The sequence below is a fragment of the Sprattus sprattus genome, assembly GCF_963457725.1.
Source record: "Sprattus sprattus genome assembly, chromosome: 18".
NCBI lineage: Eukaryota > Metazoa > Chordata > Actinopteri > Clupeiformes > Clupeidae > Sprattus > Sprattus sprattus.
In genome coordinates, this window is record NC_137916.1 from 6,047,593 (window position 1) to 6,063,125 (window position 15,533).

The following is a 15,533-nucleotide window of genomic DNA, read 5'->3' on the forward strand; positions in this document are numbered from 1 at the left end:
TAATTGTATTGTATTTAATGTATAACCCATGAGATGCCCACATGAATAACAAGATTAAGCCCAGCAATCACCTTTAATCTTATGGATGCACAGACCACATTAAACTGTTTCAAAATGAGAAGTGTTATAGCTATAGCCGCATGTATTTCCTGTATGTATAAATGTGTCAATCATCAGAAGTGTAGCATTGAAAATGCTCCTTATTCCATCCTCCTGTGTTCCACCACTGAGATGCACACTTGGAAAGTTAATGGAATAAACCTGCTAATAGGCAAACACTTTCAAACAGTCAACAGCCAAATTTAACTTCCTCAGCCAAACTAAAGCTGTCTGACCTCTGGTGAAACGCTGTGAGCGAGTGAGTTCCAGAATGGAGAGACCGAGGAGAGGAGAAAAGCCGCTGACAGAGAGAGTGTCAGGAGACAGAAATGACTGAGAGAGCTGTGTTGTTATAAATATAAACACAGACACACACACACACACACTCACACAATAATAACACCTACTGCACATGGACCACTATGTTCACTTTTCTTTTCACCTATTTTCTTCTATCCTATTTTTTTTCTTCTATTCTTTTCTTCATTTCTTACAATTTAATGTGACATACATCAAATGAATGTCAATCTGTCAGGTTAGACATTATGACACTGTAATTGCAAGAGTTTGGTTATGAAGTTAGAATGTGTGGAAGAGAGAGAGAGAGAGAGATATGGTGTGAGGCTGAAACACAAAAGAGGGTAAGAATAGCCCCCTGTCGCCCCTAGTCGCCCCTGCTGTCAGTGACCGTGTCAGGGGAAGTTTGCTGGCTCCTGCCAGTCCCACTGGGGAGGGTGTGATGACAGCCGAGCAGCGATCCTCTTAGAAACTGGCAGTGGAAAAAACGTGGACAGGTGAGGGCTCACGTCAGGCAGCGAAGCTTGGACGGGAATTCCGTGACAGGAATGGGATAAGATGGCGCTTGGTTGGAAAGGGAGGAGGGCGGTTGGGGGTGGCTTGGGGGGTGATTATCTCCCCTAGGCTCTGGTCTATTTCCTGCCTGACGTCCCAGGCCTTACTGAAACCCCTGAAGTATCCCCACGGCTGATGGATGGCCTAGGCATCACATGGTGACCACTGAGCATCTCCTTGCTCTATTAGTCAGAAGATAGAGACAACAGGAGGGATCAAGGCTTTATGGCTGTAAGCTCACTTCCCAGAAGTCACGGCAGAGTAGGTCAATCACTGAAACCACAACTGCCTTGAAGCCTGGGAGATGTCTGTATGTATGTTTGTGTGTATGCATTGATGTCTGTATGTATGTTTGTGTGTATGCATTGATGTCTGTATGTATGTTTGTGTGTATGCATTGATGTCTGTATGTATGTTTGTGTGTATACATTGATGTCTGTATGTATGTTTGTGTGTATGCAATGATGTCTGTATGTATGTTTGTGTGTATGCAATGATGTCTGTATGTATGTTTGTGTGTATACATTGATGTCTGTATGTATGTTTGTGTGTATGCAATGATGTCTGTATGTATGTTTGTGTGTATGCAATGATGTCTGTATGTATGTTTGTGTGTATACATTGATGTCTGTATGTATGTTTGTGTGTATGCATTGAAGCCTGGGAGATGTCTGTATGTATGTTTGCGTGTATGCATTGATGGATGAACAGATGGAAGCTTTGGGAATGCTGCAGCCTTATTTCTTTGGCCACATGTTAGAGACGATAGCTGCTGCTGGCGGACCAGGTTCATGCCCATGTTAAAGAAGCATTCCGGATCAATTGCTATTCGCTAACAATATGCTAGCGGCTAAAACTAACGAAATCTCTTGAAATGTGCGGACTGACATTATAACAAACTAGTTACTCAACAACTGTCCTAACACAGTCAAACATCAAGCAAGTGCAACACAAGACAAAGCAAGTCGGCAAATATGCTCCTTACTAGTTTGGCAGACAGTAGAAAGCCGGGCGGCGTCAGGCAATTAGCTGTTATATGCCTATGGACCCTGGTATGGCAATGGCACGTAGGCGATTCTCCATATTAAAAGTCATTGTAGCGCCCCAATTTTTTTCAAGCTGTTATTTTAAGGTAAAACTGCTTATCCTAACCCTAATCCTGAAGTATAATTGTTGCATACTGTTACTTTAACTAATTGCATATTTGATGACCCATTGTGCAGGCAATAAAAAAAACATTTGTATCCATCCTGAGTGTCATAGTCCCTCCAGTTCAGCCCAAACACAATGCATGGTTAGTTACAGGTTACTTCTGCTTACAGTAATTAAGCCAGTTACTTTCCTTGTATGTATAAATATACTTGGCCTATAAAGAATTCTGATTCTGATTCTGATTCTGATTCTGATGAGACAACCACATAGACAGTCATTTTACACCTTACTTGTTTCCAACTTCACTTATTTACTCAGTAGCTATGTTTCCATTTTGGCATTTGTTTATTCAACTTATATAACTACCCCTTTGGAGTTTGTTGCTCACTGCAGCTACCCCTGATGGCACAACCAGTTCATCTGTTGGAGCTCGGACCTGCGGCCAAGAGGAATGACGTTAATGGACGGTGGAAACGCCACCTGAAACCAAGCCACACAGAAGGGACAGCAGGGGAGGTGTGGAACAGAGCATGAAAAACAGGAGCGTGAAATTGACAGTCATCATAGGAAACGTTCCCATTTTCCGTCCCACAATGTTGCCAAGCTGTCAGCAAGTGCTACATATATGGTGGTTAGTTCTGCATTGCGGCTATGTGGCGCAGGAATCAATACTTCAGATGGAAAACTGGAGAGAACCCAGGATCTAGTCATTGCATCATTAAAGAGAGCTTTCATGCAAATCTCAGGTCTATGAAAGAGTGATTTTCCTCCCAAATGGATTATTTTCTTAGCAGCATGATAGGTTACCAATGTTCACCTAGTTACCATGAAGGCAGAAGTGGAGACATTGCCCTGACTTATGATTACAGTAGAACATGACAATTTCTGCTCTACTTTCACCAGGAGTTGCCTGGCTTCTGTACTTATGCTTTTCACATCCATTCACAATAATATACAAATATGAGCTAAGGAAGATTGCATTTTTTTTATCTTAAGGCCAACAATTATCTTTAACAATAACCGTTACTGATCTGGAGAGAGATCAGTCAAATTGGGTAAGTGTTTGTATGGGTGTCACGTCAGAGCCCGGACCTGCACCAGCCACGCCCACCTCAGCGCTCTCTCGCTCACGCTCACCGGTGTATTGATCACTCGCACCTGCACTCTCACACACCTACATCACATGAAGTGTTCACGAGGACTAATCACATACACCTGTCACAGTCCCTTATTATACTCCACTCACATTACACTCGGTGTCTGGTATCGCACATCACAGGTTGGCAAACGTCCTACTCATCTTGTTGACTGTAAGAGTTTCTATCTTCGCTTGCTATCGTCTAGTTTCTGCTTCGCTCTGTTTTTGTCAAGTTTTGTTTTGCCCTGTCCGAGTTAGACTTGTGTTTTGTTTACCCTCCTGGTTTTGTTAGATTTGCCCTTTTCCTCTCAGAGCGTGGCTCTTTGTTTTTGTTTCCGTGTTCTTGTGAACCCGTGCCTTATTTTCAGCAGTGCTGTGAGCCTGCGCCCCTCTTGGGCTGGACTATTACCGAGGAGCGTACGTGCCCTGTCTTGCCGTTCGGTAAAAATAAAACGAAATAAAACAGTCATTCACGAATTACCTGCAGTGGTCGTGTTCAGTTCCGTGACAGAATACTAGACCAAGAGCCGGATGGATTCAGCCTAGCCTGGTGACACCAGCCTACGTATTTCCGCCTGAATTGATTTCAAGCTTATACTCAGTCTGGCCTAACCCCGTTGACAATCGTCTCCAGGACTCAAAATTTTGTAGGAACAATCAGCTAACAGTTCAGAGCTGTGACGCAAAACTCGCCTTGGAGGAAAAGACACGAAAAGCTATCGGAAAAGTTGTCTCAACTCTCGAGAACATCAGAAAATTAAAAGGAGAACAAGATTATTTTCTTGTAAGTTTTATGATTGGAAAGGACGTCGTAGCTCTTCTCCCAACTGGCTTTGGGAAGAGTTTAATCTACCGAATGCTTACTAAACGTTGCTGATTGGTTAAGGGAACTCCAATGATTTTAAACCTCAAGATAAGCACCCGCCCATCTCGGAAACCAAAATGCATTGGGTTGGCCCAGACTGAAAGACGGAATGAAATGGAGTCACAGGCTGGTAATGGCCAGGCTAGATTCAGCCAGTTCCGAGGCCGGTTCCTGCCCACGGGCTGGATCGGTGGTCAGACCTCCTCCCTTCACCGGAGTGACCTCTGCCTGTCAGGGTTCCTGTTCCAGTGCACACTTATCCTCGAGATGGAGGCTCATCGCTACCCGTCAGAGAGGGCGAGGATCGCCTTCATCATCTCCCTTCTCCAGAGTCAGGCGCTTCGCTGGGCAGAGACAGTGTGGCATCAGGAGGGACCTGCCATGGGGTCGTACGATGCATTCATTCACCACCTCCGGGAGGTGTTTGCCGTCCCTGAGGGGGACTCCTCTTCGCAGGTCCAGCTGCTTCATTTGCGGCAGGGCTCCAGGATGTCTTTTCAGGAGTACACGCAGCAGTTCCGCACGTTGGCCAGTGAGAGTGGCTGGAACGAGCCTGCTCTGATCACAGTCTTCCGCCAGGGGATCGAACCAGAACTACGGCTCCAGCTGGCTGGCTACGACGACACGATCGGCCTGTCGGGTGTCGAATCGGCGACAGCAGTGCCTACAGGACCAGCGGCTCGTCCCCTCCTCTCTTCGCGCATGGCAGCCCACCAGGGGTAGAGAGAGCGGCGAGGAGGAGCCCATGCACATTGACACACTAAGACTTTCCCCGGAGGAAAGAGCTCGCTGCCACTCGCAGGGCTTGTGCCTGTACTGTGGGGGTAAGGGTCACGTGGTGACGGAGTGTCCAACTCGTCCCACTTGATCCGGGCTGAGGTCACGACCACCAGAGATTGAAGTGTGTAACCCCTTAAGTTCCCCAGTTTTACTAACTTCTCCTTCTACTTCCCTCACAGCTGATTGACACAGGGTCCGCTGGTAACTTCATTTCAGGGTCTTTATGTCAGCGATTAGGTCTCCAACGCATCCCGAGCACCACTTCTTTCTCTTTGCACTCTATCACAGGTCACCCGCTCACGAGACGGCTGGTGCGGCAGTTCACCTCTCCGGTACAGCTCCAGATCGGCGTCCTCCATAAGGAGGAGATCCAATTTCTCGTTCTGGAGGAGTGAACGGCCGACCTCATCCTCGGACGGCCGTGGCTTCTCAAACATTCGCCCGCGCTCAATTTGGAGACCGGAGAGGTGAAAGAGTGGGGCGCCGAGTGTTTCCACCGCTGCCACACCGTCGTCTCAAGACCCACCAAGGCGTCACCTTGGGGTCACCGGTCCATCTCCACCCCCGCACGTCTGGCCCTGCATGCCACCACGGTGGAGAGCACCACCAAACAGGTCAGTCATCAGCTTCCCTCTCCGTACGCATCCTTCTCTGAAGTTTTCTGTTCCCAGCGGGCATCTTGCCTGCCTCCTCATCGCCCGGAGGATTGCTGCATCGACCTTTTGCTGGTGGGTGTGTGCCGCGAAGAAGGGTTTACCCTCTCGCCCTTCCGGAGAGGAGGGCCATGGAGGACTACGTACAGGAGGCGCTTCAGCAGGGTTACATCCGACCATCCACATCCCCGGCGGCCTCCAGTTTCTTCTTCGTGACGAAGAGGGAGGGAGGACTTCGGCCATGCATCGACTACCGAGCCCTCAACTCCATCACCGTCAAGAACCGCTACCCTCTTCCTCTCATCCCGTTCGCATTGGAGCAGCTGCAGGGGGCTCAGGTGTTCACGGAGCTGAACCTTCGCAGCGCCTACAATCTCATCCGAATACGCGAGGGGGACGAGTGGAAGACGGCCTTCATCACCCCTAGTGGCCACTACGAGTACTGCGTGATGCCTTTCGGTTAGGCCAACGCCCCCTCCGTATTCCAAAGCTTCATGGACAACGTGTTCCAGGAGTACACATCGTCTACATCGACGACATTTTGATATACTCCCGGAAGGAGAGGGAACACGTCCAGCATGTCTTCCAGGTCCTCCAGAAGCTACGTGAGCACCACCTCTTCGCCAAGAGGGAGAAGTGTGAGTTCCACCTGGACCGGCTGAAGTATCTGGGCTACTACATTAGACCAGACGGCATCAGCATGGACGAGGGGAAGGTGAGCGCAATCAAGACCTGGCCCCAACCCAAGACGGTGAAGGAGCTGCAACGCTTCCTCGGCTTCGCGAACTTCTATAGACCCTTCATCCGAGGTTACAGCCAAATCACAGCGCCCCTAACCACTCTACTACGGGGCCAGCCGAGGTCCTTACCCTGGAACCCTGAGGCCGTCGCGGCCTTTACCCTGCTGAAGGACGCTTTTGGAACCGCCCCCATCCTCACCCTGCTGGATTCGGAGGTCCCGTTTCTCGTGGAGGTAGATGCCTCGAAGACAGGAGCGGGGGCGGCCCTCTCCCAGCGCTGCGGGTCACCATCGCGGCTCCACCCATGTGCCTTCTTCTCCCGGAAGTTCAGCCCGGCGGAGCTAAATTATGACGTTGGGGATCGTGAACTCCTGGCGGTGAAGCTCGCCCTGGAAGAATGGCGACACTGGTTTGAGGGGGCTCGATTCCTCTTCACCGTGCTCACTGACCACAAGAACCTGGAGTACATCCAAGAGGCCCGCAGCCTGAACCCCAGGCAGGCCAGGTGGGCTCTCTTCTTCACTCGTTTCGACTTCTCTCTCTCATACCGACCCGGGTCGAAGAACATCCAGGCTGACGCGTTGTCACGACTCCACGAGAGCGAGGTGAGCACGGAGGAGCCCGAGAAGATCCTGCCCAAGGTCCTGATCGTCGCCCCCATCGAGTGGCACCTGGAGGAGGAGATTCGCCAAGCGCAGCAGCAAGATCCTGCTCCGCCGGGCACCCCCGCCGGAAAGACTTATCTTCCTGCGTCCCTGCGAGAGCAGGTCATCGAATCAGCACACACCTCACTGGGCACAGGTCATCCAGGGGTCAATGTGACCCTCTCGATCCTTCAAGACTGGTTCTGGTGCCGTGGCATGGCCTAGTCAGTTCGTAGTCAGTTCGTAGTCAGTTCGTAGGTTCGTGGCCTGCCCGCCTCAGAGGGCTACACCTGTATTATTATTGTTGTCGACCACTTCTCTGAATCACGCAAATTAATCCCTACATCTCCCCACAGCAGCCAAGACAGCCACGGCCCTGTTCGACCATGTCTTCCGACACTACGGAATCTCGGAGGACGTGGTCTCGGACCGGGGTCCGCAATTCATCTCACGCTTTTGGAAAGCTTTTCTCTCTGGCCTAGGTGTGACAGTCAGCCTGTCCTCGGGCTACCACCCTCAGACCAATGGGCAGACGGAGCGGAAGGTGCAAGAAATCAGCCGGTTCCTACGAACCTACTGCCACGGCCACCAGCACAGCTGGAGCCACTATCTCGCCTGGGCCGAGTACGCCCAGAACTCCCTCCGCCAGGCCACGACGGGCCTCACCCCCTTTCAGTGCGTGCTCGGGTACCAACCACCCCTGTTTCCCTGGTCTGGGGAACCCTCCACGGTCCCCGCCGTGGACCACTGGTTCCAGCAGAGCGAGAGGGTCTGGAGCGAGGCACAGCGTCACCTCCAGAGGGCAGTCCACCGCCATCAGCATCACGCAGGAGGAGGTCGAACACCGCCTACACCGTCGGACAGAGGGTCTGGCTCTCCACTCGGGACATCCGGATGCGGCTGCCCTCACGCAAGTTAAGTCCTCGCTTCATTGGCCCCTTTACCATCATCCAACAGATCAACACAGTCTCTTTCAAGCTTCAACTCCCTCCGCACCTCCGTATTCACCCTGTATTTCACATGTCACTTTTCAAACCGTATCACCCACCAGTCACTCCTTCTTCTTCTTCTCCCTCACAGCCTGACGCTGACGTGCCCCCGCCACCGCTCCTACTTGAAGAGGGCCCAATCTATGCCATCCGAGAGATCCTAGACTCACGGCGTCGTCGGGATCACTTCGAATACCTCATCGACTGGGAGGGGTATGGGCCGGAGGAGAGAGTATGGGTGCTCCGGGACCAGATCTTGGAGCCCACCTTCCTCGCTGAGTTCCATAGAGCCCATCCACTCCGCCCAGCTCCCTGGACTAGAGGTAGACAACGGCGACGGAGTCGGGGTCCGAGGCCCTCAGGAGCGGTCCCTGGAGGGGGGGGGGGTAATGTCACGTCAGAGCCCGAACGTGCACCAGCCCCGCCCATCTCAGCACTCTCTCTCTCACACTCACCGGTGTATTGATCACTCGCACCTGCACTCTCACTCACCTGCATCACATGAAGTGTTCACGAGGACTAATCACATACACCTGTCACAGTCCCTTCTTATACTCCACTCACATTACACTCGGTGTCTGGTATCGCACATCACAGGTTGCCAAACATCCTACTCATCTTGCTGACCGTAAGAGTTTCTATCTTCGCTTGCTATCGTCTAGTTTCTGCTTCGTTCTGTTTTTGTCAAGTTTTGTTTTGCCCTGTCCGAGTTAGACTCGTGTTTTGTTTACCCTCCTGGTTTTTGTTAGATTCGCCCCTCCTGGGCTGGACTATTTCCGAGGAGCAAACGTGCCCTGCCTTGCCGTTCGGTATCCCTGTTTGTTTGTGCTGTCAATCCATTCGCGAAATAAAACAGTCATTCACGAATTACCTGCAGTGGTCGTGTTCAGTTCCGTGACAATGGGAGTGTCATTTGTACGATGATGTTAAGTAGGGCAACTGCAGACATGGACAAAGTAAACTGAATAACAGTTTTATCATACATTAGCTAACTGATGCAAAAGTGTTGTTTCACAGTCAGGGGCAAGCCTTTTCATGTGCCATCAGCTAGAGACGGGGCCTGTGGCTGTGAGCGTTGGCACAGGAACACTGATCCTCTCACCCGCCGCTGCTTCACAGCAGCCCCCATGGAGAGTGTCTGATTGCGCCGAGGCCCTGCAATCAATGAGTGTGACTGCGTGGACCCACCAACCCACACACACACACGCACACACATACACACACACACACACACACACACACACACACACACACAGCGCTTCTCCTCTCCCACTCCAGCCAGCGATGTTATACACCCAGTGCCATCAAACTGTTTGGTCAAGAGCCACCATGCACATTTGATTTTCACACCATTCCACAGATACGATCTATGTGATGGTGATCGTTATGTAGTCCACTGTGCAATGCAGTCAAGCAAAAAAAGTCCCCAATGTCTGCCGCCTCAAGGCTTAAAAGCCTGTTTCACCTCTTTCAGTGAATACGGTGGCTGCACCTTAACAAGAGGACACACTGGGTCAAACCACGTTCTTGTCTAAAATTCATCTGCTCAGTCAATTTCATGGGGAAAATGTCCATACTATTTTGTCGACTCTCTGCTAAAATATTTGACATGTCAATCCAATCTTAAACAAACCAAAAAAAAAAAAAACTAATTTGCCTGAAGAACAAGAAAGTGGAGAAGGAAAGATGAAATCCAGACAGATTTCACATATGTAGTGTTCATGATGCACCATAATCTCTTGCCATCAATTCCAAATTGCTACTTCTTGCAGCATGCATACAGGCAAGCCCAATGGAAATAAGAACTCTCTCTTTTCATAGCTGATGGGAGATGATGACTGCGTGGAGAAAGCCTTCTGTGCTACAGCTTTATATGCGTCAAACTAAAATCTCACAAGCGCAGTGAAAGGCTTAAACATTTTGGAACAAACTAAATAAGGGTGTTTTTTCAGAGAGACATGAATCATATAATAACAGATAAACATGGACAATAGACGGACATGAACATATGCGCACTAGCACAAAGCACAAGGTCAACACTCCGTGTGGTGGGCAGACTCATTAAGATTTTGGCCCTGAAACCTTTGCTTGGCTGCCAGGGCAACTAGGGCAAACTAAGCTCAGGGTGAGAGGCAGTTATAAACACTCAAAATTGACAAGGCCTGTTTAACTGATGGGGCTTGTTGAACTGGCACCCTGTACAGCACTTAAATAAAACTAAAATTCCTAAACCACATCACAGAGAGCAATCAAAGACCCTCTCCATTTATATGTGTTGTTCCCTTCACCAGAAAATTAAAGAGCAGCCAGCAAAACAGGACAGGTTTAAAGAGTAAACAAATCAATCTTCAAGGCTCCTATAGTTCAGTGGGCCACTGTGACAACCCACCAACGGAAGCAAACAACCCCAGCCAAGCAATCTTATTAAGACCTACTTCACACAGAATGGGAGAGCACCAAAGCTGGAAAGCTTTAAAGATTTGAGAGCCCTTTGAACATTTTCTCTGAAGAGTACATCTAACAGAACAAATGCAATATCTCTAAAGGTCGAGCTGGTCTATACATTGGCACAGATTTTCAGAACTGCCATTGTTTTCAAGATTTTAAATTACTGTCTTTGATAGGCAATGCTTGAATTACATTAGATCAAAGCAGACTGTAAAAAAAGATGCAGAATCCACTCATCACAGGGGTAGGTTAAATATGACCTTTTCAAACCCTTCTGACAAAGAATCAGATATAAAATAAATCCCTGGCGTACATTATTTACCACATCACATCTTAAAATCATTATATAAATGGATGCGTTCTCTGAGCTACCCTGACCAAGTTACAATGGCGTCACCTAGTGGCCGATAAGTCTCCGACAACAAGCGTTGACAACAAAATATTAGTAGGTAAAACACAATTAATCACTTATTCCGGCTATGTTATGCAATGTGATGTAGAAAGTAGGGTAGTCTAATTGACAATGTTTCTGGATCAGCTTAATTTACCTTTAGGCTATGTTGAATATAGTTGCAATCATTGTATACACAAGATGTTATGAAGTCATGAAAGTGAGTTCCTACACCTAAGCAAAAAGTGTCTCAACTGTACTCACTCTAACTATAGTTAGTAGGCTACTGCTTGGTATGCAAATCTATCAAACTATTAATTATAGTAACTTCATGACTTCAAACACTTACCTCCTCCACGGTCAGTGGCATACATATTCTGTATTCTTTCATCAGCATTTCTGCGTGTTCAGAGTCTTCGGTGAACCAAAGTCTTCTTATGAAAGGTGTCTATGTAGCCGAATTACCAACACTAACAATCCTTTCTCACGGAAAGGTTTTCCCATTAACTGTCCTTCAACTTTTCACAGAAACTGTTTTCGTATCCTTTTCGTTCACATAGGCCTAAGTAAACTAATAAAAATAGCCTATTAATTTAAAGATATAAATTGTGACAAGAATCCACGGATTCGTAATGGAGAAAATCGCACTGTTTCTTTCATCATAAATTAAGGTAGGCTAAAGCTATGTCACAACACGAAAAGTAAAAAAATCACTGTCTGGTCGCCAGTGAAATCGTTGCATTAGATGTCGCGCCCATGAGAATTTGATTCTGAGATATCTTTCCCCATGTCTATTGAAGCTGTAAGCCTGAGAGTTCAGTGGTCAGTAGAGTTCAATATAACCGTCTTTTCTCTGAACACACAGGACTTGTTTGCCCTCTCCCCGAAAGCAAAGCCATTTGTGACGCTCCGATGAGGGATGCTCAGTTGCAGCGAGGGGAATGTCCTGGTGTCGTTAAGGGTATAAACTACCGCATGAACACCGCACTACCTACATTTAGCCTGTATGTCCTGAGTGAACGCGCAGGCAATTACAAGTGACAATACAAACATATTTTATTGCTGATAACTCGACGTGACAGTCTGCAATAGAATAATTTACACATTTTGCATAAGACTATTTATTCATTCTGAATAGCCTAATTCTTTGTTTGGAGATATCCAGTGCGAGTCCGTAGCTTGCTAATCACGATAGTAACGTAGCCTACAACCCAACTAGTTTGAAGAGTAACCTACATCCGTACCCCAGCGTGTTACAAGAAGAGATATAAACACCGCTCTGGCGCACCTATCACAGATTTCGCATTTTAAGATGATGAATCAGTCACCACCGATTAAAAGAAAGGTATAACCAAGCGTAAGTGTCACTTGCTGGCTTGAGTGGCACGAAGATTGGCACTTAGCCTACTACACACAACCAGCTCTAGAGGCAATTGCACCAGTGTTCAGTTTCATAGATGTCTTCTGGAGGCAATGATTCCAATTGCTGCCGCTTCTATTTTTCGAAATGGTCATAAACATTCCTAAAATTTTGGACAGTTTGTCTCATTCTCTACTGTCCAGATAGAAGATGGCATATCGTACTACTCTGAAAACTGCATGTTAATGCATCTCCAATTTGTGATCTCTGTCACTATTTTTTTAATCAATTCATTCCATTTAAAGGTTCAATCCAACCGATGTGAATAATGACTGAATTAGTGCACAGTTAACAGTGAAACGTCTGCATGTGGCTTATCACGCTATAACAGAAAGGAAGACTTATTTTCCCAATTCCAATTGCTGATAAATGGGCCATTCTACCGAATTGATGCAAAGTCATGTCGGATATATTTAGAATTTTTTTATGGTTTATTCCCAAAACTTGGTCCGTATGTATATTGTACCATATCTAAAGTACACATATCTAGTAAAAGAACAGTCAAGTTTTATATTGTATTTTCAGAATGTGTTGGAATGTTTTTCCTCTTCCAAAAATTGTCACTACCGAAACATCACATTTACTATAGTAAAAAAGTATTATTATTGACCTGTTCAGATTGTGTTTCCTTCCCTTCTCTGAAGAGTATTTTTACAAATATTTCTTGAAGGTTTTCACAATGAAATCCATAGAAATTAATTTTTTACCAAATTTTCAAGTTCAATTTATCTGTTTCGGTAGTGACTGCACTGTTTCGGTAGTGACTGCACTGTTGGATGGATGTTAATTTCTCTCCCAAAATCATCCAAAAGGTGCTTTGGGCCGCCCTTTAGTCCACATAACACATTTATTTAAAAATGATGGGATTGAACTACTTACCATTTCATTTTGTCACTACCGAAATCATCTGGTCACTACCATATGTTTCGGTAGTGACAATTCTAGCTAACTTTAAGCATAAATAAAGAATTCTAGCACGCACATGGCTTGCAAACACATCTTTGAAGAGGTGAACACACATACGATTTTCCATAAAACCCCAAAAGGTTTACTTAATTGAAGAAAACATGCGTTTCGGTAGTGACAATTCTTAAGGTTACACGTCGATTTTCAGACTTTGGAACACATTTATATAAAAACTATGGGATTTAGCCACTTACCATTCAACCATGAGGGACAGAGATGCAGTGTCACTGCATGGTCAAAAATGCAGAGTCGTGGCTAAAACACAGGCTCAGCCAACGGACTAAAACTCTTGTCTTTCGGTAGTGACATGAAAACTAGGGACATGATTTTTTGAGTATAGTAAATTGATTTAAAAATTAAACCCACAATAAATCTAAATATTCCAAGTTCTGTTTCAACCCAATCATAAAGATCTTTGAAATTAAATAATTGAAAAAAATCTTTAAAAATTGAAAAGTGTTATTTAAAGGCATTGAAATTTAGATGTCAGGGTTGGGGACAGCTACTTCCCAATAGAAAGTACCCTATAAATTATGATTTTGTATATATTTAGCTTATCACTATCTCATGTAATGCATTGGGTTTATATAGACCATAACATTTTCTAATTAAACATCTATGCCTAAATACCTAATTGTTTTGTAAATAGTTTTTATTGTTGAGGGACTGCATATTACACGAATTCGGTAGAATGGCCCAAATAAGGCTTGTAGTTTTGGCCTACTACCACAACAAATACATAGTTCAGTGTTCCACATAAAATGATATCGTTTTAAATACCATTTCAAAACTTAAAGTAGCCACAATACACTTTCAATATTTTTACTATTCAATAGGCCTAATCACATTTTTAATAACATTACACTGACCTAAAAAAATGGGGTTAAGATCAAAGTATAGAATAGTTACCTATGATGTTTCGTTCCTTTTCATTCTTAATTTTGTTTAATTTTTATGAGGATTGGGTGAGCATAGCAGCATTGTCTTGTAGCCTACAGTGGATACATGAGAATTACTGTTTGGTTCTCTTTTCAGATGGAATACATTGCACACAACATTGTGTAGTTGGTAATCAAGTAGCCTACATTATAGTACACCAAATCATCTTTGAGCTTGTCAGTGTCTTTTTAGTTCTGGCATTTAAGGTGACGTCTGCAGTTCTGTCAGAATCTGGATGATATTTGAGCACAACAGCCAAACAAATACACCTCTCCCTTCAGTGCTTCTGAAGCAACATTGTTCATTGGCTGGTATAGTCAAGTCAAATCAAGTCAAGTCAAATGTATTTATAAAGCACATTTAAAAACAACTCACACTGACCAAAGTGCTATACAACTAAATAACAATAAAATATCAAAACAAATAGAAAAACAGAAACAAAACAATTAGATCACAAAAAAATTATATAAAATCGAATGGAAAACAGAAGCAACACACTCAACTAAGCATCTATATACACATCAAAGAACAGAAACACAGAAAGCAAATATACAAACGATCAACTAAAATCAAGGGGATCCAAATGCTAAGGAATAAAATACGTAGGTTTTGAATTGAATTAGTAGGATAGTGAATTGCTTGGCCCAAGCCTCTTTTGTTTGTTTCTCATTTACATAGCCAAGACCGTGTATGAACAGTTTTTTTGTGCACTCACGCGGAACAGACATCTGGAGGACTGTGAGGAGAAATTAGCTGAATTTGTAATGTATTGCTGTTGTGGACTAAACCTTCAACTGGGCTAATATCTTGTCTGAGGGCCTCTCAATCTCTGATAAAAATGGGCTTTTATTAATATTTTCATAGGCCTATAATTTATGGAGCGCATACTACAATTGTAATGTGGGTATATTAATGACCATGGGATTTTGAGCAATGCTCTTTTCAAGATTTCTGCAAGACCCATGTGTCCCTCTAACCCTGTTAAGACTTCAGTGGTGTGCCCACTCCTGCTGGTGTGGTTCATGTGGAGTGTGTGTGTAGTTTATAGGGCCTACCTTGTACAATTACATTTGAGTGTGACACGATAGGGTCCCACTTAAAACAAGATGTAATCTGTCATTATTATATTGAGACTTTTCCCTCCAGACTGCCTTTAGGGAGAAATCCTGTAGAATACAAGACTCAATATACTTATCAAAACTCAGTTTTATTCCTTGGGTGCTCAACGGAAATGCGAGCGAAAATGAAGAACATTTATGTTCGACTAAACAAGTTGACCTCAAGGTGGCTTTTGAGCCCTCACTAGGCTACACGATTATTTTAAACAAACCATCACCGTCCCTCGCTGCTTTGAATGCACGATTGCCTGCAGACTGGCCTACTGTCTACTACTTGACTGTCATTTCCCTGCCCGTGATAGCAGTCCAACATACTGATGTTGACCATACACATGAGCA

General features: G+C 45.5%; 1 protein-coding gene across 1 annotated transcript in view; it reads right to left on the bottom strand.

The window, feature by feature from the left end:
- The window catches only part of pitpnc1a (phosphatidylinositol transfer protein cytoplasmic 1a), a gene marked incomplete at both ends in the record, with an annotated part of 46,533 nt that extends 35,385 nt beyond the window's left edge, over nt 1–11,148 (bottom strand). The window contains one exon of the mRNA XM_080856528.1: nt 11,101–11,148. Coding sequence (XP_080712654.1) covers nt 11,101–11,148 — 48 coding nt within the window. The remainder of the gene's footprint in view (nt 1–11,100) is intronic.
- Between the last annotated feature and the right edge of the window lie 4,385 nt (nt 11,149–15,533).